The following is a 24,978-nucleotide window of genomic DNA, read 5'->3' on the forward strand; positions in this document are numbered from 1 at the left end:
ATTAGAGTTTTATTAATTTCAATTTAAATATTTAAATAATTACAAAATCCAAAAAGAAATTAGTGGGCCATAAAATTTACTAAATTAAGGTACACACTTAAAATTTAAAATTATTTAATTTACTCTCTGGATTAAAATTTGGCCAGGCCCAAACCCTAAATTTAATTAGGGTTTAGACTCTATGGTTGAGGCCCTAGAGCCCAAATCCTAAATTGTATTCAAATTTTAATATTTCTAAATCAGTGTAGAATACGTAGATTTTTGAAAGTCCAAAGAGAATGTACAAGTATATAAAAACGAAATTGTGAGTGTTAAAGAATTCCTTTTTGGTTTGGCAAAAAAAAGAGTTAAAAAGGCATTTGTTTAATAAGTATCTATGCAATAGAGTTAAAAAAATATTAACAGACTTATTAATAAGATGAGTCTCGACTGAAGTGAAAACCCAGGTGCTATTTTCAACTTCCCACTGTTCAAAAAAAGAAAAACAAAACAAAAAGAACATTCCAATAGCCACATTCAACCACGCAAGCTAAAAATATGGAGATACAGTAACCTCACAATGGTTGCAAATTGGAATTATTGGTTGTATTTTCTTTCCTTTTCTCTGTTACAATATTTCCTACGTATGGGAGATGTTCAGTATGAATGTAAATGAAGAGGTTGGCAGTCTTGACCAGTAAAGAGCAGATATCAATGGTGCATTGTGTTTCGGCTACCCATCTTGAGAAACTTCTGTAGTGCCATCATCTACATAAGCACCATTGTTAATTACGAAATCCGAATCAGCAGCTAAATCTTGGCAAAGAAAGAAGACCGTTTCGGTGTGTGGCCTTCATGTAAGTGGATCTTTCTAACCTGTTTCGTGTTTGCTTTGTCCATTCTGCACAACCGAATGGCACAACTTCATCACTAGTGCCTTTTAGAGTCTGAGTGGATTCTGGATTTCAAGGAACACTTGCAAAGGACCTGCCACAAGTAACAAAATAACAGTCTCATTTTTAATGCTATTGTAAGACAAAAATCTGCAGTCATCCAGTTGGACAACTAACCAACCACGTACATGAAAAGTTATTTGCTCCTTTTAGCATAACATAACACTGTGCTGTACAATTTCATTACGTGCAAGACTCGCTGCTTATCCAAACATGAAACTTGTCTTATATCTACTAATAGTTCTAAAATTTACCTTGTATCCTAGGAAAGAATGGACTGATTATAAGTGAACTTATTAATCAGAGTATCTTTAGTTTCAAAGGTAATCCTGCATGAAAGAGTACATAAATCATTTTGTTAACATGCCTGAAAGGGGAAGCTGGAAAGACTGAATGCACAACAAGCAGGGCAAGGTTGATGAACAGTTTCAAGTTTTAGGTCCAACTTCTTAAATGGTCAGATCCTCTAGTACAATACCCAACAACCTGTCATTAATGTCAGTTGCACTTGTCAAGCTTCAAGTAACATGCCTATTGAGTGGCGGTCACCACAACTCCACAAGTAAATGATCAACTACCAAATGATTACTTGTAATATGAGAGCCGAGTCGATGAACATACTATACAAGTTGGCTGAAATAAAAATGATGGTCAACTTGGAAAAAACTCATACTTACAGCCATTCACTACTCAGACATATAGTTCTTGCGACTCCATCGAAGATGACCAATACCGGCACAAGGCTTCAACAGTTAACCTCCTTGTGGCGCTGAGCATTGAAATAAAAAACCGACAACCATCAATTTTGTATTCTTCGAGAGGATTCCTGTGCCCAAAGCTCCTCACATTGACCTGCAAAAAAGCCGCTTATAAGCCTCTGTAAAGGTACCCACATAGGTTGTACATCAACAACTAGCTTCATATACCGCGGAACTTAGTCTATTCATATTTACAAGATGATCCCTCCAGTAAGAATCCAAAGTCTTCACAAGAATTGTTCTCTGAAGTCCACAAAAATAGTAAAAATATGTGTCAGTAACAACAAATTACACAAAGGCAATTAAACAAGAACTGTTACAAAGATATGCATCCACACAAATATGATAATACGAGAACAAAAATAACTAAGTCATTAACATCTTTCCAGAACAGAACAGACAACTTGTTACAAACATATGCATCCACACAAATATGATAATACGAGAACAAAATAACTAATTCATTAACATCTTTCCAGCACAGAACAGACAACTTGTTTTCCTCCTAATATGGTAATGAGCATTCACCTAGAGGTGGTTTGTAATTACCAACATTAGTTTAAAAGGAGAGATAAAGGCGAGAAAAAATTATTTACACATGTATAGATCATACTCGGATGAATCATACGGAGGAGAATGGAAATGGAGCAAAAAAAAAAAACTTGAACTCCTTTTATGCCTTCTTTACTTCCATATATCTGAGTATCTGACAGAAGAAGAGGAGGCTAAGAAAGAGATGAAGCTGTTCAGCCAAGGACTAAAGTAAGAAATGGAGAGGAGGTTAAATTTAGTTTACTTGCAACATGACAGTTTAGTTTTTGGTTTAAATAAGTCTTAAATTGTTACATATCACAATCACAACTCAGACATAACTTTCTAAATGGAAGGGGGTCAAATATGGGAAACAAATACACGCAGATACTCATTTTAATCAGAAATTTCTATTATTTAACATACAAAACAAGGATCTAGGATCAGGAATACTATAACAAACAAGAGTAATAAATTCCTATTTGCCACCATATAGATAGACAGATAGTCTTAGCCCCTTCGTTCATGAGGTAGTACAATAAAGATATATCCATATTTTTTCAAGATACATGTTGGATATTTGGTGTACAACATAAGGACATGAGAGGGATGGTACTTGATTCACACAACTAATGTTTTCAGCAATTGTGAACAGATAATACTATATGAAGTTTAATCTCGAATGGAGTTGACAATGCTCCAAATAAATGGAAAGCCAAAAGAGTAGATCGTGAACTAGTATGCTATTTCAAATTTATATCTTTAGTAGTCACGCAGTCAAATACAATGCATGCTATTTGCAGGTCCATAATCAATACGCACATACTGCCAAGGAAAAAGAAGAACCCTCGCCCAGACCCTACGACCAGAACATAATTAAATGTACATAGACAGTTAAAGTAAAGTCAATATGACTGGACATCTAAGAACAGAAGTCTGCAGTGACCACATTGTAGAGCATCTTAAACTAACTAGTAGTAGTACTAACCTCGATTTCCTTTACGTAGGAATCATCGTAGCCAGATTCTTCTATGATGTTTAAATATGATGCAATCAGGTAATCTCCCAGGTATTTGCGAAGCAGATTAGCAGTTACTCGGTACTTCTGATCTCTACAAAAGATAACAGTGACCAATATTATGCGTAAGGTTAAAAAATACATATATTCTCTAAAACATTAGTACTATATTATCAATGTAACGCACTTTGTTGAGTCATCAGAGCAAATGGAAAGCCAGCGCCTTAATGAAGAGCTTTTCCTGCGGATACCTCGAAAAGAATTTGGAGGTGAAGGCAAGTTTGGAAGTTGATAGTCATTAATACTGATAGTCCTCAATTTAGAAACTTCCTCTAGTGATACGAGTAAAGCTTCCTGAGTGATCCCTGCTGAGAAGTCTGGAGGAAGTTTAAGTTATTATAGCATTACATATATACGAATGTTTTGTCATGTATATACACATATATATTTCAGATAAACTTAAAAGCAGACACAATTGCTAGAGAGCTCACCATCCAATAACTTCCCAGCAATTCCTGTGTAATCCTCCAATAGCTTGCTCAGATTCCAGTTTCTCGGATGCTGTAGTTGAAATTAAATTATAATAAAAATAGAAGGTAAAACACTGAGAACACATTCTAGAGAGGGACATAACTACCTTTGATGAAATGGCATTTCCAAAAACGATTTCATCTACCACAGCCTGCATGTACCTAACACGCATGCCATTTCTTTCAGTAGCTGCCATGTCTTTAAGTAAAAATAAAGGAAGATAGGTGGAGTGAGAAGCATCCTCCAAAACCATTGAACCATGGACCAATGAATTGTAAAGAATTCGATATAGTCAACATAATTAGAATTATTCATAAATTATTAATTGGGGATAGAAAATTTTAGGGCAGTAATATTTAAACAAATCTTAACTGATGAATGCAGAACCCTTTAATGCTTATGTGTTACACTAAAGAGTTCCTTCTGACCAAATCATCGAATAGGCGACAATAAATGAGGTAAACGTAAATAGTACATAAAAATTCTTTTGTTTTTTACTCCCGAGCAGACTGTACCTCAATAAAATGATCACTTCATATTCACATATCATCAGATAATCATTTTCAGATTCAAGTCATCTTCAAGACAAACCAGATGATGCAGGACAGAATTTTAGAAAGATGATTTGTAATATAAAACAAGAACAAAAGGATTAAAGCAATGAATTATACGATTCCCAAGAATAAAAATCAATAATATTATTTTCAAGAAAGAAATGTATAATCAAAGCTTCGTAATAGTGTGGGGATTACAATGCTTATATATGAATAGAAACCGTAATAAATAACGTAGGGGTCGTTTGGTTCGGCTCATTCTGGTATAAGGTATGGGTTTCGTTCATTCTAATAAGCAATATTTTATCTGTTTTAAAAATTATAAATTAATATTGAAATTTTATTTTTAAATATTTTTTAATCACTTATATTTAATTTTTTCTTTTGTAAGTTGTATAATAACTTGCATTCGACATGTGCAATATAGAAAAGTTTAAAGCAATCAATGGATCAAAAATATTTAAATTGAATAAATTTCATTCAAGTACTAAACGAAACGCAGAATGATTCTTCAACCTCATACCAGCTTAACCCGATTCCTTATTCCAAACTCATAACGTCTTGTGAACCAAACGACCTCCTAATGGACCAAGGCCCGTAACAATTGTGCTTTATTATAAATAACCTATTTAATTAATAAACTACTAGTCTCACATATAAAACACAAACAAATAATTTTAATTCACTCTAATCTAAATACATATAAACTCATAAATAACATATATATAAACATTTTCCACTCCCGTTCCTCATCACCAGACATACCCCACGGGAGTGAGTATGGTGATGAGGAACGGGAGTGGAAAATGTTTATATATATGTTATTTATGAGTTTATATGTATTTAGATTAGAGTGGATTGAAATTATTTGTTTGTGTTTTATATGTGAGACTATTGAGAAAATCTTAAAATTTTAATAAGATATAGTACCTTATGGATATTATTGAAATCATTTGAATAATTCATTGATTTAAAAAAAAAATTGAGCTTTTGCAAATAGGCAAAAAAGTAAATACAAAGGGGCAAGGATGGTAGGATTAAATCTGTAAGAACTTTAAAAGGCAGGCATTAAACATATGAAACACCAAACAGCAAAAAAAAAGACAATGCTATCATAGATGGGTGTACAAAGTAGTAGCTAATATCATGCTAATTAAAGGGTATGAGAATCTCAAGAAAATAACAAATTACAACAAAATATGTATAATGGATTAAAATTAATTAAAATTAATTACAACATACTGTGAATAACAGAAAATGGTACTTGAATCTGAAATTTTAGTTATTAGAGCATTTTCTAGATACTTGTAATACTTAAATAGAGATTGTTGAGAAACTGTAGAGTAATATTATACGGGAACCGATGCATCCAGCAGAGAATCATGCTTAAGGGGAATAGTAAAGAAAGTAAGCACAAGCATAAAGGGAAATAAATATTGAAAAGTTTTTTATTAGTTTTTTTAATGAAAACAGTTAATAAGAATAGAGAAAACCCAACTCAAATAAACATTGGGGTCTACTCATTTGTTGGAGCCTCAGGCACCTGACTTATCAGCCACAAAGCTTTGCCCGCCCAGGATTACTTAGCCTGATATAGGCTAACCTAAAGGTCGTAGTACGTCTATGTAAATATAAGTAGCAGTTCTTGACTAAAAAAGATTTGACTTCTCTTATATTCTGATATATCTGATGTATGGAGTAAATTACGAAGAAACTCACTGAAATATTTGCTCAGAGGAACATTCAGAATCCCCCATTAAAATTAATTGACGAAGATCATAAACATGTTTTCTTTGCACCTGATTAAAGAACTCAAATGTTAGAATCAGCTAATGTCAATGCAAAAATTATTTAAAAGTTAATACATACATTAGAATAAAAACTTTGGTAGTTTTTTGGGGTGATCAAAGTTAAAAAAGGGTGATCAAAGTTATTTAACATGCTTAAATTCAAATAAATACAGTGACTTCCAAATGTCTTTATCAGAAATAATAATCATGAGTTGAAAGTAAAATTCTAGAACCTAAACTTCAAACCAAGGTTTTAATGAACAATTCAAAATAGAACTTGAAAATTAGACTGTTACTGTCACGCGTACCTCTAGAACTTCATCAAACTCTACAAGGCTCTTTCTTATATTGAAAAAATATTTCTCCGCATTAATTTGTAGCAAAAGAAGCTGAAAATTTGCAAAGATTCAACTTCATGTCAAGGACACAAACAGATAAAGATAAGCTTTAAAAAAAGCACCAAGTTGCTCACCTGCTTAACAATTGAATCACCTTCGATTGGCATATCCTCGTCGTTTGTGATTCTTGATATCAGATTTACCGCCCATGCAGTGTCAAAATTAAATTTCTGAAACATCTCATCCTGCAAGCTGCAACACATCTAGGCTGAGTGGCTACAAACATAGAATAAGCTATACCATTAACTTGTTAAACTTATAAGAACCTATACCGTAAAATGGTATACATAATACGTATGTCAATAAGCTAATAAAGAATTTCCTAACAAAAAAATCCGAACAAGGTTCACAACTTATTTGTAAACAAACTTGGGACAAAACTAATTAATTTAGAAATTCCCTTATGATACATGTATGTGCATGTGCGCAAATTACATAGTTACAATATAGTTTTATAACATAGTAAATATATATTATTATAAGAGATTAAACATAAATTTGATTTGAATATTTAGATAAACTACATTCTCGATTAATTTAATAATAAGTTCAAATATAATCATGATATATATAACTTCAGAAATATATACAACATTTTATAAACTCAAATATTTGAGCAATTCAACCAATCACACAACCAGAAAGAGCTGAGCCGTTCACTAGTGGAGTTTGAGGAAAGAAAAACATTGCTATGTTAATATTTGTGAGAACCTAAATAAAATTAGGTAGATTTATTAAGAAACTCATTAATTATAAAATTACATAAAGTAGATAGACAAAGTGACACAATTTGGAAGATATTAATTATATTTAATATATTTAAATATAATATTAAACTTTGTTTTTGCAATTAAAGTACACTAAACGTAAGTTGGTAAAAGTTACATAGATACTATATATATCGAATATATATAGTGAAGCTAGAGTTATTTATATTCCCGTTTCCTGCTCAATCTTTCATTACATCTGCCATCCTAAATTAAAAAATTACTATTTGTAAAGGTTCCCTAAAGTTCGGTCATCTCCCAACATGAAATGAAAAGGCATTTGCATATATCTACTACTTAAAGTACAAGTAGAATTTGTATTCTTCAAAGATAAATTTGATTCCCCAACAAAACTTAATTATTGGGGCAAAAACTAAGCTGAGTCGGTATTGACTGAGCGATTTAAGACATTAGGTTGTTTGTTATATTACAACGTTTAGGATGAACGTCTTTGGTAAATATTTTAGTACCCTGCAACGTAGTTCAAGTATTATATTCACACAGTTTAAAAAAACAATTGGAAGATTCAAGTAAAAATTGACACAGCTGGTCTAACTTAAGTATTAGGTAATTTTAATTCAGCCTTATCAATCGCTTGTTGACACCAGTGATGATTTGTTATGCCAAAGTGGCTTGCATGATCCGAATGAGTTCATATCAAATATAAAAAAAAGGGAGGGATAGAAAAAAGGTACAAAGATATATCATAAGAAAAGGATAAACAAATATGTTAAAACCAAAAAGAAGATATGTTGGACACTCAAAAAATTATAAAATTAAAACAAAGACAAAAACGCAAATAGGAATACCGAAACAGAAGGGAATTAGAGAATTTTTTTTATAGAAGTAAGAGTTTAATGTCGAAATAAATATACAACAGGATAACAGGTAACAAGGACAAACCAGCGACATCAAACACAAAACAGAAGTGCTCTGAAAAACACAAAACAAAAGAGGTAATAAGAGCAGGATTCTCTAAAAAGCCAAGGTTTTCCTAAATATTTATGACAAACACAAAAGTGAATATTGTTTACCTCACCATAAACCGTGTTGATCCAGGATCTCCTTGCCTGCCTGCCCTGCCACGAAGCTTCAGATAATCTTTAATTAATAGTTACTATAGGCTTGAAATTGAAAATTAAATAGATATAATTTAGCAATCTTTAAAAAATAGAAATGCTCGGGTTTACACCAATTCAAACTGAAGCCTCAAAAATGAAAATTACTTTCAACCGGCCTCTTTACCAAAAAAGGGTCACTGACACGGGCTTTTAGAGTTAAAAAATTCAAGTACATAGGACTATAGGAGTTCCCAACGAACTCTGTTTTTTTAAAATGAATGTACGCTTGCACTAAAACTCAACTTTGAAGGGCCTAAATCAATTTAGTAGGGTCACACACATATATCCTGGGCCTCCATGCTGCCACATGCAGGACCATGTACTGCACTGTAAAAGTAACCATCTCAAAAACTTATAAAAGATTTTGTACAAGTCTCCTTTACACAATAGTTCCATGCATTATGCATTATGTTTTATGTATTAGCTTCATGTATTTTTGTAAATTTTAGTAGTTTATGTTTACAAGGTTTCTCTACAAAGTTTAGACTGATAAACGTTTTCATCTTTACAAGTTGCTGAAAAGGAGTTTCAATTGAGATGCCCACCAACCCTCTTTTTCTCTCAGCTACGGCTTTCTCAAGAACAGCTTAGTTCATATATCCTAAATCGCTACTGTTCAAGTTAAGGTTTTGTAACTTTGATTTCTTTTCTCTGCAATTCTCTCTACAATCTTTAAGATTCTACTTCGAAATCTTTGGTTTCTGACAAGAATCACAGTACAAAGCTAAACGTTGCCATTCCAAGATTTTAAAGCTGGAAGCTCTGTAGAATCGAGTGCACTTACAAACTCGGCAACAGCTATATATAGACAAGCTTCTTAACCATTTTAAAGATAATTAATATGGTTGACAGCTACATAACCAACGTATAAATGACAAAAAAGAGAATGTGAAGCAACACAAGATCAGAAAATATAGTATATAAGAACCTGCCATATGAAAAACTATATTAAGTAACAGTTTGCAGTTTTACTTACATGTAATGTAAGCTAAAATGCTGCACTTCACAAGCTTTTCTCTTATGTGTACATTGTGTGTGTGTGATTGTATTTGCACATTAATAAATTCTCTGGCAGCTAATTACTTATGCGTATAGATAACAGTTAAACAATAAAAGCGACAGTAGTATCCATTAATTACATCTCCCACTTTCTTAAAGAAAATTAGTTGAATATAAAACAAGAAGTTAGTACCACACACAACTTCAAGGCTAGTTTAATCATATGTTATGTCCAGGACAGTTACCTGATTATCGATTCTGCGGGACTCATGAAGTGAAGTTCCAATCACATGAAGTCCCCCGAGTTTTTTCACTTCCAATCCTTCCTTAAAACTGTGAACTTCACAATCTTTTAAAACTGATAGATAAGTGAGTGCCATAGAAGGGCCAAGAGAATACATATCCAATGGTCCATTAGCAAGTTTCTCAATCTCTTTCAAATCCATTGACTGACTCATCTCCACTGCATCTGAAATCATTGACTTTACCTCCTGATATGTCCATCGTCCCTTACTTTTGCGTACATACGTAGCTGCATTGCAAAATTATACCAATAAAAATAAAGAATTAGTAAAAGAAAGACCTAATACTATTAGATAATTCTTTGCATCTGAACTAAAACTTTACTAAAGATTACCCATTAGAGCTGTCCTTTCTAGCAAAGCTAGTGATGATGGTCCCAACACAATCTTTGACAATACCTGAACCAGTCAATGAGATATGATACTTATCATAAATGTTCACCAGCTTCAGCTGAATCTAACTACATGCTGTTACCATAGATGACATAGTCTTCCCATCATTCTCAGCATCAAGATCAGTTTTAGTGACAAAAGGATGCAATCTGTCCTCAATAACTCCTCTAGCAAGCATCTGAAACATTTCCAAATGCAGAAGAAAAGGTTACCTCATCATACATTTTACCTACGATAATTGCCTGGGAGCTTATCACCATTATACAATTAAGGAAGAAATTCAGAGGTATTTAAGAACATTGCATAATTATATATGACAGAGATTAGTTCTGAGATTCAGCCTTCAAAAGTTGATACAGTAAAGACTTATTTTGGAATTCTGACCTCAGAATCGCATTCAATGGAGAACAACTACCTTTGGATTTCCACCTAGAATTATGTCAGTGCCCCTTCCGGCCATATTTGTTGATATGGTGATTGCATATTTCCTCCCCGCTTGAGCAATAAACTCAGCCTCCCTTGCAGCATACTACAAAAATTGAAGTAGAACAGGAGTCCGGAGGAGTATATATAACAGATAGCAATTCAGAGCATCCAAGTTAAGGTTTCATAAATGAAATTTTCAGATTACCTTGGGCCTTGCGTTCAGGACATTGTGGGGGATTTTTCGATCCATCAGCAAAGAAGATAAGTACTCGGAATTTGCAACACTGCATCAACAATAAAATTGAATTTGCTTAGGAATCTTTCGATCATTTGTCTCAAAATTAAAATAAGGTATTATATAAGTTGAGAGAATTACAAACCACTCTCTTATTTGTAGCTAGAACCACTAACTACAAGCCCAAGATCAATCTTAAAGAATTAGGCAGAAGTTTTGATGAAAATATATTATATTTCTGAGATCTGATTTGATACAAATCTGCTGAGTACATTTTATAGTAGAAATAGAATATTCTAGATAGTTATTAAATGCATAAGTCTACTCAGGTTCCATGTATAGATAATAAATGCAAGAAACTACAAGAACTTTCTAATGCATGAACCTATAGATGCATAATTAATATCTCAACAGTTCCAGAATCTTCATAGAGTTTGCACAAATTTTCAACACTCCCCCTTTGTGCGAACTTCGGAAACCAAACCAAGCTGTGCTCGAATAAACTCAAATTTCGCTTTTGGCAAGGCCTTCGTAAATATATCAGCAAGTTGTTCGTTTGTATCAACTTTGACGAGGTCAATTTCTTCTTGCAACACTTTCCCCCGTATAAAATGATAGTGCACTTCGATATGTTTAGTTCTTGCGTGAAATACCGGATTTGAAGCTAGACGAATCGAACTCATATTATCACAATATAACTCCACTGCTTCCATTTTAGAGTGAGAAATATCCTTGAGCAGTCTCGTTAACCATACACACTCCTGTGCAGCAAGTGTCGCAGCATTATATTCTGCCTCTGTGCTTGATAACGCAACAGTAGCTTGCTTCTTGCTGCACCATGAGATTGCAGCTGAACCGAGGTCAAAATTGTATCCAGAAGTAGATCGTCTTGATGAGGGATCACCTGCCCAATCTGCATCAGTGAATCCACTAAGTAGAATCTCCGCTCCTTCTTTATACATCAGCCCATAATTCATTGTGTGCTTAAGATAGCGAAGTATCCTATTAGCTGCATCCAAGTGAGGCTTCCTTGGCTTTTGCATGAATTGACTAACAACTCCAACCGGAAATGAAATATCAGGCCTTGTGATTGTCAAATATATTAAGCTCCCAACCAAGGTCCGATACGTTGTTACATTCTTGAGCTCTTTTCCAACATTAGCTCTTAACTTCAAATTCTACTCCATTGGAGTAGCTGCTGGCCTGCAATTAATCATCTTAAATTTCTCAAGAATCTTCTTAGCATACTGACTTTGAGAAACAAGAATACCTTTCTTGAACCTTGATACCTCCAAACCAAGAAAGTGTTTCAATTCTCCTAGATTTTTCATCTCAAAACGAATAGCAAGTTCATTTTTCAACCTGTTAATTTCTTGCTCGTCATTACCCGTTATTATCATGTCATCGACGTATAGTAACACTAGAACGTGCACCTTCGAATCTTTCTTTATAAATAAGCTAGCATCAGCACTTGAGGAAACATAACCACAAAATGTTAGATATTGAGCAATTTTTCCAAACCAGGCCCGCGGAGCTTGTTTAAGCCCATAAATTGCTTTTTTTAGTCGACAAACATAATTAGGAAATTCCTTTGATTTGAAACCTGAAGGCTGCTCCATATATATTTCTCTATCAATATCTCCGTAGAGAAATGCATTCTTTACATCTAGCTGCCAAAGTCTCCATCCTTTTGAGGCTGCCAAAGATAAAGTAGCTCGAACAGATGTCATTTTTGCCACTGGACTAAAAGTTTCCTCATAATCCAGCCCATATTTTTGAGAGAAACCACGGGCCACAAGCCTCGCCTTATACCGATCAACACTTCCATCATTTTTACGCTTCACTTTGTAAACCCATTTGCAGGAAATCGGTTTTACACCTTTAGGTTTGGGAACTAGATCCCATGTCTCATTCTTGTAAAGTGCTGACATTTCTTCTTCCATCGCAGCTTCCCAATTCGATCTGCCTTTAGCATCTTCATATGATGTTGGTTCGGAATCATCAAATGGGCCAGCAAAGAAACACTCTGTAATTTTATCATAATCAGCTCCTATAGTATAATCCTTGTACCTTTCATTTCTCTTGCGTATTCTTTGCGACATTCGAGGCAGCTGATCACTTCTTTGATTTCCATTATCTTCTTCATGATGTGCTTCACTTTCACAATCATTTTGAGGTACGATTGGACTTCGAGGATTTGTTTTGTCTTGTACATCTTCAAATTCATCATTTGACTGATCTGCAAGCTTCGTTAATATAGGTTGTACATAGTAAGACGTTGCTTCATCAAAGACAACATCTCTTGATGTCACAACCTTGCGTGTTTCAGGATCCATACATCGCCATCCTTTTCTGTTAGGATCATAGCCCACAAACACACATTTCTTAGCCTTAGCATCCATTTTAGTGCGTAGCTGATCAGAAACATGAACATAGCATGTAGAACCGAAGATTCTGAAATAAGAAACTGAGGGTTTCTCATTGTAGAGAAGCTCGTACGGAGTTTTCATATTGATCACTTTTGAGGGCAATCGGTTTATTACATGACAAGCACACTGCATAGCTTCTGCCCAGAGTTCTTGGGGAAGACTTTTTGAATGAATCCAACTTCTGCTTACCTCTTGTAAATGTCTTAACTTGCGTTCAGCGACCCCATTTTGCTGCGATGTTCGTGGACATGTAAATTGTCTTCTTATTCCATGTATCTCACAGAATTCAGCAAACTGGTTTGATATAAATTCCCCTCCATTATCAGTGCGCAAGCACCTTATCCTTCTTTGAAACTCCCCTTCAACCTTCCTCTTGAATTGTTTGAAGATTGAGAAAGTATCGGACTTCTCATTCATGAAGAAAACCCATGATAACCTTGTAGAGTCATCAACAATTACAAGCATATAGTGAAGACCGCTATAACTTGCTGCGTTGCTTGTTAATAAATCAGAATGAATCAGCTGCAAAGGTTCTGTACTTCTTATTGAAGATTTTCCGAATGGAAGACGATGTGCTTTGCCATATTGGCATCCTTCACACACAGCATCATGATGAAAACTTCCCAAATTAGGCAACCCGTTAACAATGTTATTTGCTGAAATATTTTTCAGCTTTTCATAGCTCACATGAGCCAAACGAGCATGCCACAGTGATGCTTTATCTTGTCGGCTTGTCTTTTCTACAAAAGCATCACTTGCCATCAAAACATAGAGAGAATTAACTTTCTTCCCCTCCAACACTGTATCAGCCTCAATACTTCTGATATTTTCCAAAATCTTGACATCATTTGGGCCAAATAAAACATATCTTCCAGAATTTGAAAGCTGAGATACAGAGATCAGATTTTTTGTCATACCAGGGACATGATATACATCATTTAGAGTGACTTGTCCAGCATTTGAATCCATGGTCTTCATTTTAACATGCCCTTCATTTTTCACAGGATGAACTGAGCTATCTGCTGTCATAATTGCTTTGTTTCCCTTGTGTTCCTTCTGAGACGATAGTAGTGAAATGTCGCCTGTTACATGATGAGAGCAACCGGAGTCAATGATCCAATCTCGCGAGTAATCGATGGTTGCCATGCCTCCTTCCAAAGTGCCTCCATCACACGAAGTCAATGCATATTCTTGAGAAAAATTTCCTGAACTGATTGTCTCCGTAGAAAGGCATGTTTCCCAATCACGATTTCCATCTTCATTTGCAGAGATGTTAGCATTTTCTTTGACAATTCTAGACCTGCAAAACTTCTTTATATGCCCAAATTTGCCACACCTGTTACATATAATCTTCTTCCTTGTCTCATACTGTGAAGCACCTGAGTTCATCTCCTTTTGTTTAAAATTATTTCGTGGCCAGTTTCTTTGTTCATTTGAATCCTTGAGTCTCCATTGCTCCTCACTGCCGGAACCCTTTCTTTTCCAGTCATTCGTTTCTTTAAAATTATTTGCCTTCCAAGTCTTATAATTATGATTGTTATACCTTTGTTTTCTAGCAAACAACGCGCCATCATGTTCAGAAATTGAAGCTTTCGCCATTTGCATTGCAAGAGCTTCTTGATTGGTTAGCAGATTCTCCAATTCGACGATGCTTGGCTGATTTGCCCATCCCTGGATTGAAGTCAAGAATGGGGTGTACTCCTTTTTTATGCCACGAACAAGATATCTGCGCATTCGTGCCTCCTTGATAGGCTCGTCCGGATCAAGCTCTGAAATTTCAGAACATAAACTCTTTACTTTTTGAAAGTATTGAGCAATTGTCATGCTCCCTTGGTTTGTATTCGCTAGTTCATTTTCCAGAAACTGAAGTCTAGCAGTATTTTTCCCGGTAAACAGCTTTTCCAATGTGTCCCAAACGTCCTTTGGAGATTCCTTATCTCGGATGTGATCAATTAGATCTTTGTGAATAGAGCCTCGCAATGCAAACAACGCTTTTCCGCATTTAATCTTCCATTTCCTTCGTGCTTCAGAATTTTCAGGACTGTCCGGAGGCAAATCTGTATCACCACCATCGACAATATCCCAAAGATCCTATCCTTGGAGATACGCCTTCATACACATCCTCCAGTATTGATAGTTGTTGTTCGTAAGTTTCTCCATCCCGAACTGATTTAACGCTCCACCATTGATATCCATCTGTTCAAACTTTTAAAAAAAAACAGGAACTGGCAGCTGCACTTTGTTTTCTGCCTAATGCAACTTTTCTGACAGCAAGCAATCTTCACAGTTCAGCTGATAACACAGCTCTGATACCAAGTTGAGAGAATTACAAACCACTCTCTTATTTGTAGCTAGAACCACTAACTACAAGCCCAAGATCAATCTTAAAGAATTAGGCAGAAGTTTTGATGAAAATATATTATATTTCTGAGATCTGATTTGATACAAATCTGCTGAGTACATTTTATAGTAGAAATAGAATATTCTAGATAGTTATTAAATGCATAAGTCTACTCAGGTTCCATGTATAGATAATAAATGCAAGAAACTACAAGAACTTTCTAATGCATGAACCTATAGATGCATAATTAATATCTCAACAGTTCCAGAATCTTCATAGAGTTTGCACAAATTTTCAACAATATATGCTTGGACTAAATAAAGAGATATACAGTGACAAGATTAATTCTTAATTTGTAACATATCACTGAAGGTGTAATGTATCTTACTATGGAATACAAATATTTGCATCTGTGTGTGTACACTTCAACTACAATGGTATATTATAAGGTTTGATATATTTAGTGGCTTCTCCCACCACCTTAACGTTTTTGAAGATAGTTTGTCATCTAACATAGTAGTAAATGTTGGTTTGCCGAGGATCTCTAGCTCAAGCCCTGGTGCCCCAAATAGTCTCCAATTTGTATGGATGCCTTAGTTCTCTTGCCCATTAGAGGATGTTATCAAGTGAAGGTAAGTGTTAAAGGATATGCTACTAATAGCGGCTTCTCCTAAGATCATTAAAGTTTTGGACGAGTTATTTATTTAACATGGTACTTGTGGAGATATCTGAAGCACTGCCGTGACCACGCCATTTGGAAAAAACAGATAGTACGAAACAATGAGCACATTCTATGATAAAAGGCCGAATAAAAGACGATAAGCAAGAAATTTACATATAAGATACAAATGCTAAAGGGAATACCTAGTGGTGCCGACAAGCACGGGTCGACCCAGCCTAAACGTGGACACGATGTCTTCACAAACATATGACCACTTTCCTCTTGCATTCTAAGAAACCAAAAATTGAAAAAATGTTAGCTTGTATGGATTAATATATTTTTAGGTTTACTGACAATTGTCATCCTGCCTTTATACCCTGCGTATAATGACCCCAACTTTCAATTTTTTGTACATTGAAACTTGACTTTTTTAGGTTTTAGCTATAAACTCAGGATCAGATTTGCTAAAAAGCCTTCTATTCATAAATACCAAAAACAAAAATGAAAAAAAAGAGAGCTTGTCTTACTGCAAAAGCTTGTATAGGCAAGTCATTACGTATATTTGGAAGATTTGTAGGTACTTCGATAACTGGCACCTCGAACATTTTCATGAATTCCTTCTCCTGAAACAATATAATATCATGACAAATCAACATAGATATTAGCGTGGAGATTACAATTTTACAAGAAATGAACAGCTTAGCAGATTATTCAGAAAAAAGAATTAGCCATACTTCTGTCTTTGCCGTTCCTGTCATCCCTGAAAGCTTCGGATATAACTTAAATAGTGATTGGTACGTGATTTGTGCCACGACAACTGTATCAGCCTATGAAGCGTACTTAATAATCTCAATTTATTAAAAAAATGGCATAGCTCTGCTTCTTTTATATTAAGAAAACCCTAAAAAGGCATTTTTGAAGCAAAGACGTACCTGAACCCGTAAACCTTCTTTAGCCTCCACAGCTTGGTGAATCCCCTCAGACCATCGTCTTTTCTCTTCAACTCTGCCTGTCAACTGCGAACAGATTTAAAAAATATCGTGGAAAAAGGAACAGTAAGTAGATTTTAACACAGAAAATGAAATCTAAATATGTGATTGTTAAGATACCGAATATTGTAGAATGAAGCTCTAGTGATGATTCATAACAGTTCAGTTATCATTAGAAGTATGTATTTGTTTTGTATTATAACAGATATGCCTTGATTTTTGCAGCGTTCAGAATAGTATGAACCTCATGGCACTGCAATAATTAACAAAAGAGTAAAACATGCACAATTACTAGTATGAAAACTCAAAGGTAATAATCTTCCTTGCCTGAACTATGAATTGCAATGATTCCAAAGTGTAGAATCTCGGATATCTATCATATTTATGTATCACAACACTCAGACAATGATTTAAATTATTGATTTGCTTTTTCTACTATTCACTTGTTACAGACTGAAAGATTAAATGAAATGGAAAAACAGTTGATTTTTTAACAGGAGATCACTAGCTAAATTATTAATCAAACAAAATGATGCTACCTAGATAGATAAACAAGTGTGTGTTTGTAATACCTCATTTATAATAAGAGCCTTCCCTTCTCTGACCATGTACTGGACATCTCGCAGATAGAACTCCTTGGCCTTCAAAGCATTCATAACAAATCTGCAATTTTGTCGATACATCTCAATAATAATAGTCAAAGCAAAAAGACATATAATTCGTTTTTGGGATGTGAATTTAGAAAACCATAAATAGTCACCATAGCAATGAATGCTAGGTTCTTTCTAGGCTCCTAACATACCACACCCAAATGATACAAAAGTAACATGGATAGGCATAATAAGTACCAACAACGGTAACAAGAAACTTAAATTCAGCGGACTAAGTATAAAGTCGGCCTGTTTTAGATGAGAAATGTTGCCAAGGGTAAATGCTTGCAGAGTGGCAGCAGAATTTAGAGGTTAAAATTTACCTAGCCCAAGGATCATTCTCATCCCAAAGGTCATTTGTCTCTAACGCCATCTCAGAAAGTGCAATTCCTTCCTCAGTGAGTTCTACTGAATTATCCTTCAACTCCACACTGTAGTGCTGCAAAATAAGCACGATAAGAATGCTCCAAGATATTAAATGCAAATTATATATGGAGCTGAACTAGTAAAAATGAAAAAATAAAATAATACAGGAAATGGTGGCAAGAAACAATACATGTCCTTGTGTGAGCAGCTCAGCTACTTTTGCAGCTACCGGATATCTTGCAGCATCCATACTTGCCTAAAATATGGAAAGTAGAAAAAGCCTAAGATATACATTCTTCTTAATTCTTATTACCATTAACTAGGTACATAAAAAACTTCAAGACAATAATTTCAAAGCAATAGCCCGACGAGAAAAGATTTACATCGCCGCTAATTAACAAAGGGTTTCTTCCTTCGTCGATCAGGACAGAATCAACTTCATCAACTATTGCAAAGTGGAAAGGTTTTGGCCTGTACGGTGCATATACAGAAGAAAAATATTAAAACTAAAGAAAAGTAGAGATAATCTCCGAGGACTGCAAATTAAGAGAAGTACCATCTCATCACAAGTTGTCCATTACTGCCAGCAAGATTATCTCGTAGATAATCAAAACCAAGTTCCTAAAGTGACCATAAAGAGGAAGATGCACAAAAGAAACAAAAATACTTCTTTAATGTTAAATACCTCCAACTGGCCATAAAAAAACAAGTAAAACACACGAGAAGAAACTAGAAATTAACTGAATTATTTGTGTATGTTATGTCACATCCATAGCTGCGCCTCCTTTCCTCAGATTTCATCCCTCTCTGTATATACAAATGTTTTAAATATATCAGAGGGAACCCAGTGAAAAGTTGAAAATCAAAAAAGTAGAGTTCCTGACATAAACCCAGCCCCTTATAAAGCACATGCTTCCTCGTAGCTACTTAAACATTGAGATTAGGTCATGCTTTAGCTTGTACAACAGTTGGAATTATGATTGAAGATAATTGTGTTAACAGTTTGCATCTTATGATACCATACATGGTCCGAAATTTAAAATCCACAATATGATTTAGTAACAAAAACATATACATGGTGTCATACATTTGTTTGAACTGCATGAGTGACGCAACCGTTAAGCTGAGCCGAATTAATCATATCTAACTAGAACTAAAGGAAGAACAGCAAAAACTAAGAAAGTGCAATAGTTTGATTATGATAACTATCTAAAATTACTTGTATAAGGCCGACGGAAAGGCCAAGGGAACGATGAATACGGCCCATCCACTCAGCATCTCTTTGAGCTAGGTAGTCATTAACTGTTACCACTGCAAAAAAATGGAAGAAAAATGTAAGAAGCAAACTCGGATTCGGAAATAATCTCATTTTTAGGTAGTACGAAGGGGGAATTGGCCCAAAAATTGCAGCTAGTCTTTCCTCTGCTACATCCGCTGATCAGGTAAGTTGAAAGAAACTTTTAACAAGTCACAAGGTGTAGTTCCAGTCTAAGTACAATACTCTTACAAGTGACCCTCGATTAAATTTAATAAAAAACCATTTAGTCAGATACATTATACATAAACAAGATACAATTAACAGAACAGAGTCAGAATCTACATTATTTTTCGAAATTTCTCCAAGAGGGCATATAGAGATAGTTATATGTCATATTCATTTCCAAAGGAATCACAACTTCCAAAGGGCCTACCATGAACACCTTCTCCAGTCAAGGCATTAAGATATGCAGCCAATGTGGAGACCAAGGTTTTCCCTTCCCCAGTTTTCATCTCAGCAATAGACCCATCATGAAGCACTGCACCCCCAATAATCTAACAAATGCAAGAGAATACATGAATATTTCAAGTAAGCCAAGCAGCAAAGAGAAATCAACTTCAAGCATGCTTCTACATGTCATTATGGACTGATTCAAACCTGCACATCAAAATGACGCATTCCAACCTTCCTTCTAGCAGCTTCCCTAACAACAGCAAATGCTTCTGATTTTTTTTGCAAAAAAAATAAGAATATAAAAAGTCATGATATTGGTAAATAGTATTTAATCGTAGCATATGATGCAGGTCATGTATTGAATGCGTAAATGTAGAATCACATCTCTCTTCGTAACTGCTTACAATGAATAGAGCCTAGAGGATGCTTGCATTGCCTTCATGTAGCTGAAAGTGAATAATAATGAACTCTCTCTTTCTCTACTATTTATTTATCTTTAACTCTTTCTCTTTCTAAAGTTTATCCTTTTTGCCCTAATCTCTCCAAATTCTCTCTTTATGTATTCCGGATTTCTATGCTTTCTCTTACCAAAATTGTACTTGGTAATTTATACTCCCTCCGTCCCGTTCATTTTGATCACGTTTCTTGTTTTACATGTTCCAAACACGTGTCCACATTTAGCAATGTACAAAAACTCCTTGATTCATCGAGTAAAGTAACATTACATTTTGTAAAGACTAAAGTGATCTACTAATTGGGTAGCTCACAATTTGGCTAGAGCTTCTCGGTTATTCATTGACAGCCTAAGTTGCTCAGACTCGGGTACGGAGTGTCAAACACGACACATATCCGAGAGACAGCAACCCCGAAAAAAAGGACACGGGGACACCGTCCGAATTTTAGACACGGGTACAGGGACACGTCATAATTTAAATTATATTTATTATTTTTATATTATAGATATCAATTATATTTCATTTTTAGTAAATTTATATAACTTTTATTAATACTCTTTGGTAAAATTGATAATAATATTAAAGTAAAGTAACAGTACTTTAGCACGTGACACTTAATTCTTATTAATATAAGTCAACCTATACATTAGATGTTGTGGAAGCTAGCTGGCTTCAGTTTTTTAATCTCAAAATTGAATGTGGACATAGAACTGTCCACGTACATCAATTATTTAGCATAGACTTTATACATATATATACATATACAGTCATCCACTTTTTCTTCAATTTCTTTACATCTTCTTCCTTTTCTCCCGGCTTCAATTCTCTGTCATATCCTCATCTCTATGCCTTCTTTCTCCACCATATTCTTCCCCTTTTCATGTGATATCAGTAAAAGTAAAGATCTGAAATATCACTTGTAAATGTTTGCAACGACGAGAACGAAGGGTCGGATTTTTGAATGGCGGATCCGGTACGTATTCCGGGTCGTGTCCCGTGTCGGGTCGGGTCGACACGCAAACGGCGGCCGGAATTGCCGAGTCGGAGTAACTATGCTGACAGCAAATTTCTGGAGAGTAATGCTCCAGCTGAAGTACCACATAGTATTGAAGCTAATTTAGACACATGAACGCAAACCTTTTCTGTTTAAAAAATGAAAGTCCACATTTGATAATTAATGTTAATTTAAGTTTCAAGTATATTAAAATATTATAGTTATTGTATTATTCGAGTGTAGATAAAAAAAATAAAACATAATAATAGTAAATTGCTAAAAACGTCTTTTTTGGTCAGTGGACAAAATGATTGGGAAGGAGGGGGTAATTTATACCCGTACCTAACACTATGTCTGAATTGGAAAGAAAACTGACCCAAAAAATGAATTACTTCAGTGAAATAAAGAAAAAATTGTATCACATACCAGGTTGAATATCTGCAAGTGACTCCCCTTGTGCCAGTCTATTGCGAAACTCCACTGTTTTTGCAGCCAGCTACATAATCAAAAGCCAAATGTAACTGTAAATGTAGCATACTCAAATGACTTCTAATAAGTTTTGTTGAGTTCATTATAATTATCTAAGTAACAATGATTAAATTTTAATTAATAGGAGGTTTAATGATATATTTAATCTATCTATACTATATTATAATAACCGGAATGGGGTATAATTTGGTTCAACGGTTATTCCCTGATTTTGATTATTACAAAAATAAATAAATAGTGTTATATATCCAATAAACTACTAGATTGTTAAACTACTAAACATAGTTTACTTATCCTACTAAACTACGAATACAACTTATACTATTATTAAAAAATAAATAAATAGTGTTATTAGTGTTATATATCTGCTAAACTACTAAATCGTTAAACTACTAGAAATAGTTTATTTATTCTACTAAATTACGACCACAAGTTATTCTATTATTTTTATTATAAATTTATAATCATTATATATTTATATAAATATTTTAAAAATATAATATAACGGAATAAATAAAAATTTAAAATATTAACGGGAACAGTACATCGCACGAGATTTATGTTAGTTAGAGTTAATACATAAGAACTCATGTGGAGCTTCTCTCTCTACTTTAATACATTATTTTCCAACCCCCTTTTAAGTAAGGGGAATACAAGGTTTTTATAGGGAAGCCCTTCCTTTTTACATAATAAGGTCTTTCTTTGGGCTCTTAAATATATCCTAATTGAGAATAACTTTAGTAGGTATAATGTGGGACATTTGGCCCAACAAGTTTCATTGTTCGGCTTTTTAATTTAAAATAATACATATATAACGAATAAATTCAAAGACAAATATCAAATACACTGAAATAAAGAAATACAAACGTAGTTTACAATCAACAATCAAAGTTCAATAAACACAGCGCCCTTCTCAATTTTTAAAAGGGAAATAAGTAAGTGATAAGGAGATAATATACTTTCATCCCACTTTTGGAGTGAAAATTATGGATCGAAAGTATGTCAAATTTGCATTCATCACCACTTGGTTTCGTTCTTTTTAAAAACACGTGAGCAATTATGAGTGAAAGTGAAACTACTTTATTTACCATCCACTTGATTTCCTCCCTTTTTAAAACTCGGGAGCAAGGTGTAAATTCACTTAAGAAGTAGATGTAATACTTGAATTCGCTACAAGACACACAAGCTTCACTACCTGTACAATTGCTGCTAAAAATAGTTCGTATTTGCACACAAGCCTATATTTCTATATTTTCAATCCACAGAACTGATAAATAATTGGAAACCACTAACCTGATCATCAGAAAGCCGTTGAATTGCGGGTTCAAGTGAATTAACGGAATTCACAAGGCGGTTATAATCCTTAACAACCCAATAATTGGAGCTAGCAATATCAGTCAAATTCTTCACAACGCCCCCAGTATTACCCTGAAAACGAAATCAAAATTAATACAAAATATTCAGTGAGGCATTTCGTCAAACAGGTGGTGGGCATACCTTTTTAGAAGCAACAAACAGACAGCAACGCACGGTTCTGGTAGATATGGAGGAGATGGGTCCGCTCCTGAACGTGATTCTTGCATGATTGTGGGGGATTTTTGGGTGGCTGTGAGATTGTATGTGTGTTAATATTGGAGTTACAGTGTATTGAGAGGAGAGACTTGACATTGCAGTGAACATATTGTGCATTTTGGCGAATTTGAATATGAGCGCCGCTTTTATCCTACTCCTCTGCTCTTACACAGATTCTTAATTGTTTGAATCGAAGTCGTTAGGTTCGCTAATTTCTAGAATAAGTATGAGTTTCGGCCCTTCCGATCCTAATATTTCACTCTCAATATTCTCGAGATGTGGGTTTTTGATAACCAAGGGGTGTGAGTATAATTTTAATTTTATTATTTTAATTTCTATTTAAGTAAATAAATATTTATGTTTAATATTAAAAGAAATCTATGAGCCTAAAATATATTAAAATAATAATAAAATTAATATATTTCATTAAAATAAAATTATTAAATTAATATATTTTAATTAAAAATATTAATTGCAGTACTCAACCAAACAACCAAACACATCATATCATATATGATACCTGATACCCATACCATTTTAACCCGATTCCTGATTGTAAACCGAGACCACATCTTTAACTAAACGACCTCTAAAAGAGGTTTTTTTTTAAATACGTTTTTTTTGCGAAAATATTTTTTTCAAGATTTTTTATTTATAAAATTATGATCTTTTATTTGTTAAAAAAATTATTTTACAAACAAAATGCAAATAAATATTTTCAAATAAAAAATGCCTTAAATTATCTATAAGAAAATAGTAAATTTACAAGAAAAACTGAAAATGTTGATTTTTTAATTTTTTTTCTAAAAGTAAATTACGAAAAAATAATATAAATTTGTAAAAAAATTTATTTAATTCATATATTACTTTATGATTGTTTTTTGTTAGTAATTGTTTAGCAAGGACAACACGTGTTTAGCAAGGACAACACGTATGTTTTATGTGCAAGTGACTTGTGTTGTGAGTTGTGACTTGTCAGAGACGCTATCTATATCTATATTATCTTCGAAACTATTACTGCTTATATAACATTAATATAATAACCCGTACTACTCACATCTCACATGTTTTTAAATTTTGTTAGTATCCATGCAATTATTATTTTCTTATTGATGAATGTTATGCATGTATCATGTATATCAGATATAAATTAATTATTTATTAATATGTATGCTTTTCATTTAAAACAACATCGATGAAACAACATGTCTACTATAATTCATTTAACAAACTACATAGTTTGTGACGGGTGATCTGTGAATGTATATACTAAGAGAATATACATGATAGTCGATGTATGTTAAAAATAAAATAATTAAAAATTAGTTCATAAAATATAATTTTATGTTGTAAACTAAACATTAACGTATATGTTGAATAGAGAGTTGAACAAAATTTTTAATTTTTTATCAAATAAACTATGAGTAACGAGATATATTTTTGTCAGGTGAGTGATGAGTTATTTTAATACCGAAATCGCTACTAACTTACAATTACATTGCTCAATTATAAAAGATTAAAAATACATAACTGAAGTTATAAAAATTTGTAATCATAATATTCCGC

At 33.8% G+C, this 24,978-nt stretch overlaps 1 protein-coding gene across 7 annotated transcripts; it reads right to left on the bottom strand.

Annotated features, from left to right (window-relative positions):
- Positions 1 to 387: 387 nt before the first annotated feature.
- On the bottom strand, positions 388 to 23,680 carry LOC141667063 (protein translocase subunit SECA2, chloroplastic). Of its 7 annotated transcripts, none has more exons than XM_074473408.1 (34): positions 23,338 to 23,680; positions 23,134 to 23,268; positions 21,778 to 21,847; positions 20,107 to 20,171; positions 19,883 to 20,003; positions 19,411 to 19,502; positions 18,933 to 18,998; positions 18,748 to 18,812; positions 18,575 to 18,662; positions 18,382 to 18,447; positions 18,149 to 18,264; positions 17,748 to 17,838; positions 17,119 to 17,202; positions 16,921 to 17,013; positions 16,714 to 16,809; positions 16,390 to 16,475; positions 10,726 to 10,804; positions 10,510 to 10,623; positions 10,177 to 10,272; positions 10,037 to 10,088; positions 9,645 to 9,931; positions 8,314 to 8,369; positions 6,587 to 6,704; positions 6,423 to 6,503; positions 6,044 to 6,123; positions 3,877 to 3,931; positions 3,731 to 3,800; positions 3,427 to 3,616; positions 3,210 to 3,333; positions 1,859 to 1,933; positions 1,610 to 1,784; positions 1,187 to 1,261; positions 856 to 966; positions 388 to 747 (listed from the first exon to the last, which is right to left on the bottom strand). In XM_074473408.1, exons 1-31 carry the CDS (start codon positions 23,527 to 23,529, stop codon positions 1,623 to 1,625), a joined length of 3,165 nt encoding a protein of 1,054 aa, XP_074329509.1. In that variant the 5' UTR covers positions 23,530 to 23,680; the 3' UTR covers positions 388 to 747; positions 856 to 966; positions 1,187 to 1,261; positions 1,610 to 1,622. The 7 variants fall into 7 exon arrangements, with proteins under 7 accessions (XP_074329509.1, XP_074329510.1, XP_074329503.1 ...); XM_074473409.1 differs by having other exon boundaries at positions 6,587 to 6,697; positions 8,314 to 8,358; positions 10,037 to 10,100; XM_074473402.1 differs by having other exon boundaries at positions 10,037 to 10,100.
- Between the last annotated feature and the right edge of the window lie 1,298 nt (positions 23,681 to 24,978).

Source organism: Apium graveolens, chromosome 6, assembly GCF_009905375.1.
Source record: "Apium graveolens cultivar Ventura chromosome 6, ASM990537v1, whole genome shotgun sequence".
NCBI lineage: Eukaryota > Viridiplantae > Streptophyta > Magnoliopsida > Apiales > Apiaceae > Apium > Apium graveolens.

Coding starts and splice junctions, on each gene's coding strand:
- LOC141667063 (XM_074473404.1), bottom strand. CDS start 23,529: ATGCACAATATGTTCACTGCAATGTCAAGTCTCTCCTCTCAATACACT. Junction 18,999..19,410: donor TTTCCGTCGGCCTTATACAA/GTAATTTTAGAT, acceptor TTGTATATACAG/AGAGGGATGAAATCTGAGGA. Junction 17,839..18,148: donor GAGAATGATCCTTGGGCTAG/GTAAATTTTAAC, acceptor ACAAAATTGCAG/ATTTGTTATGAATGCTTTGA.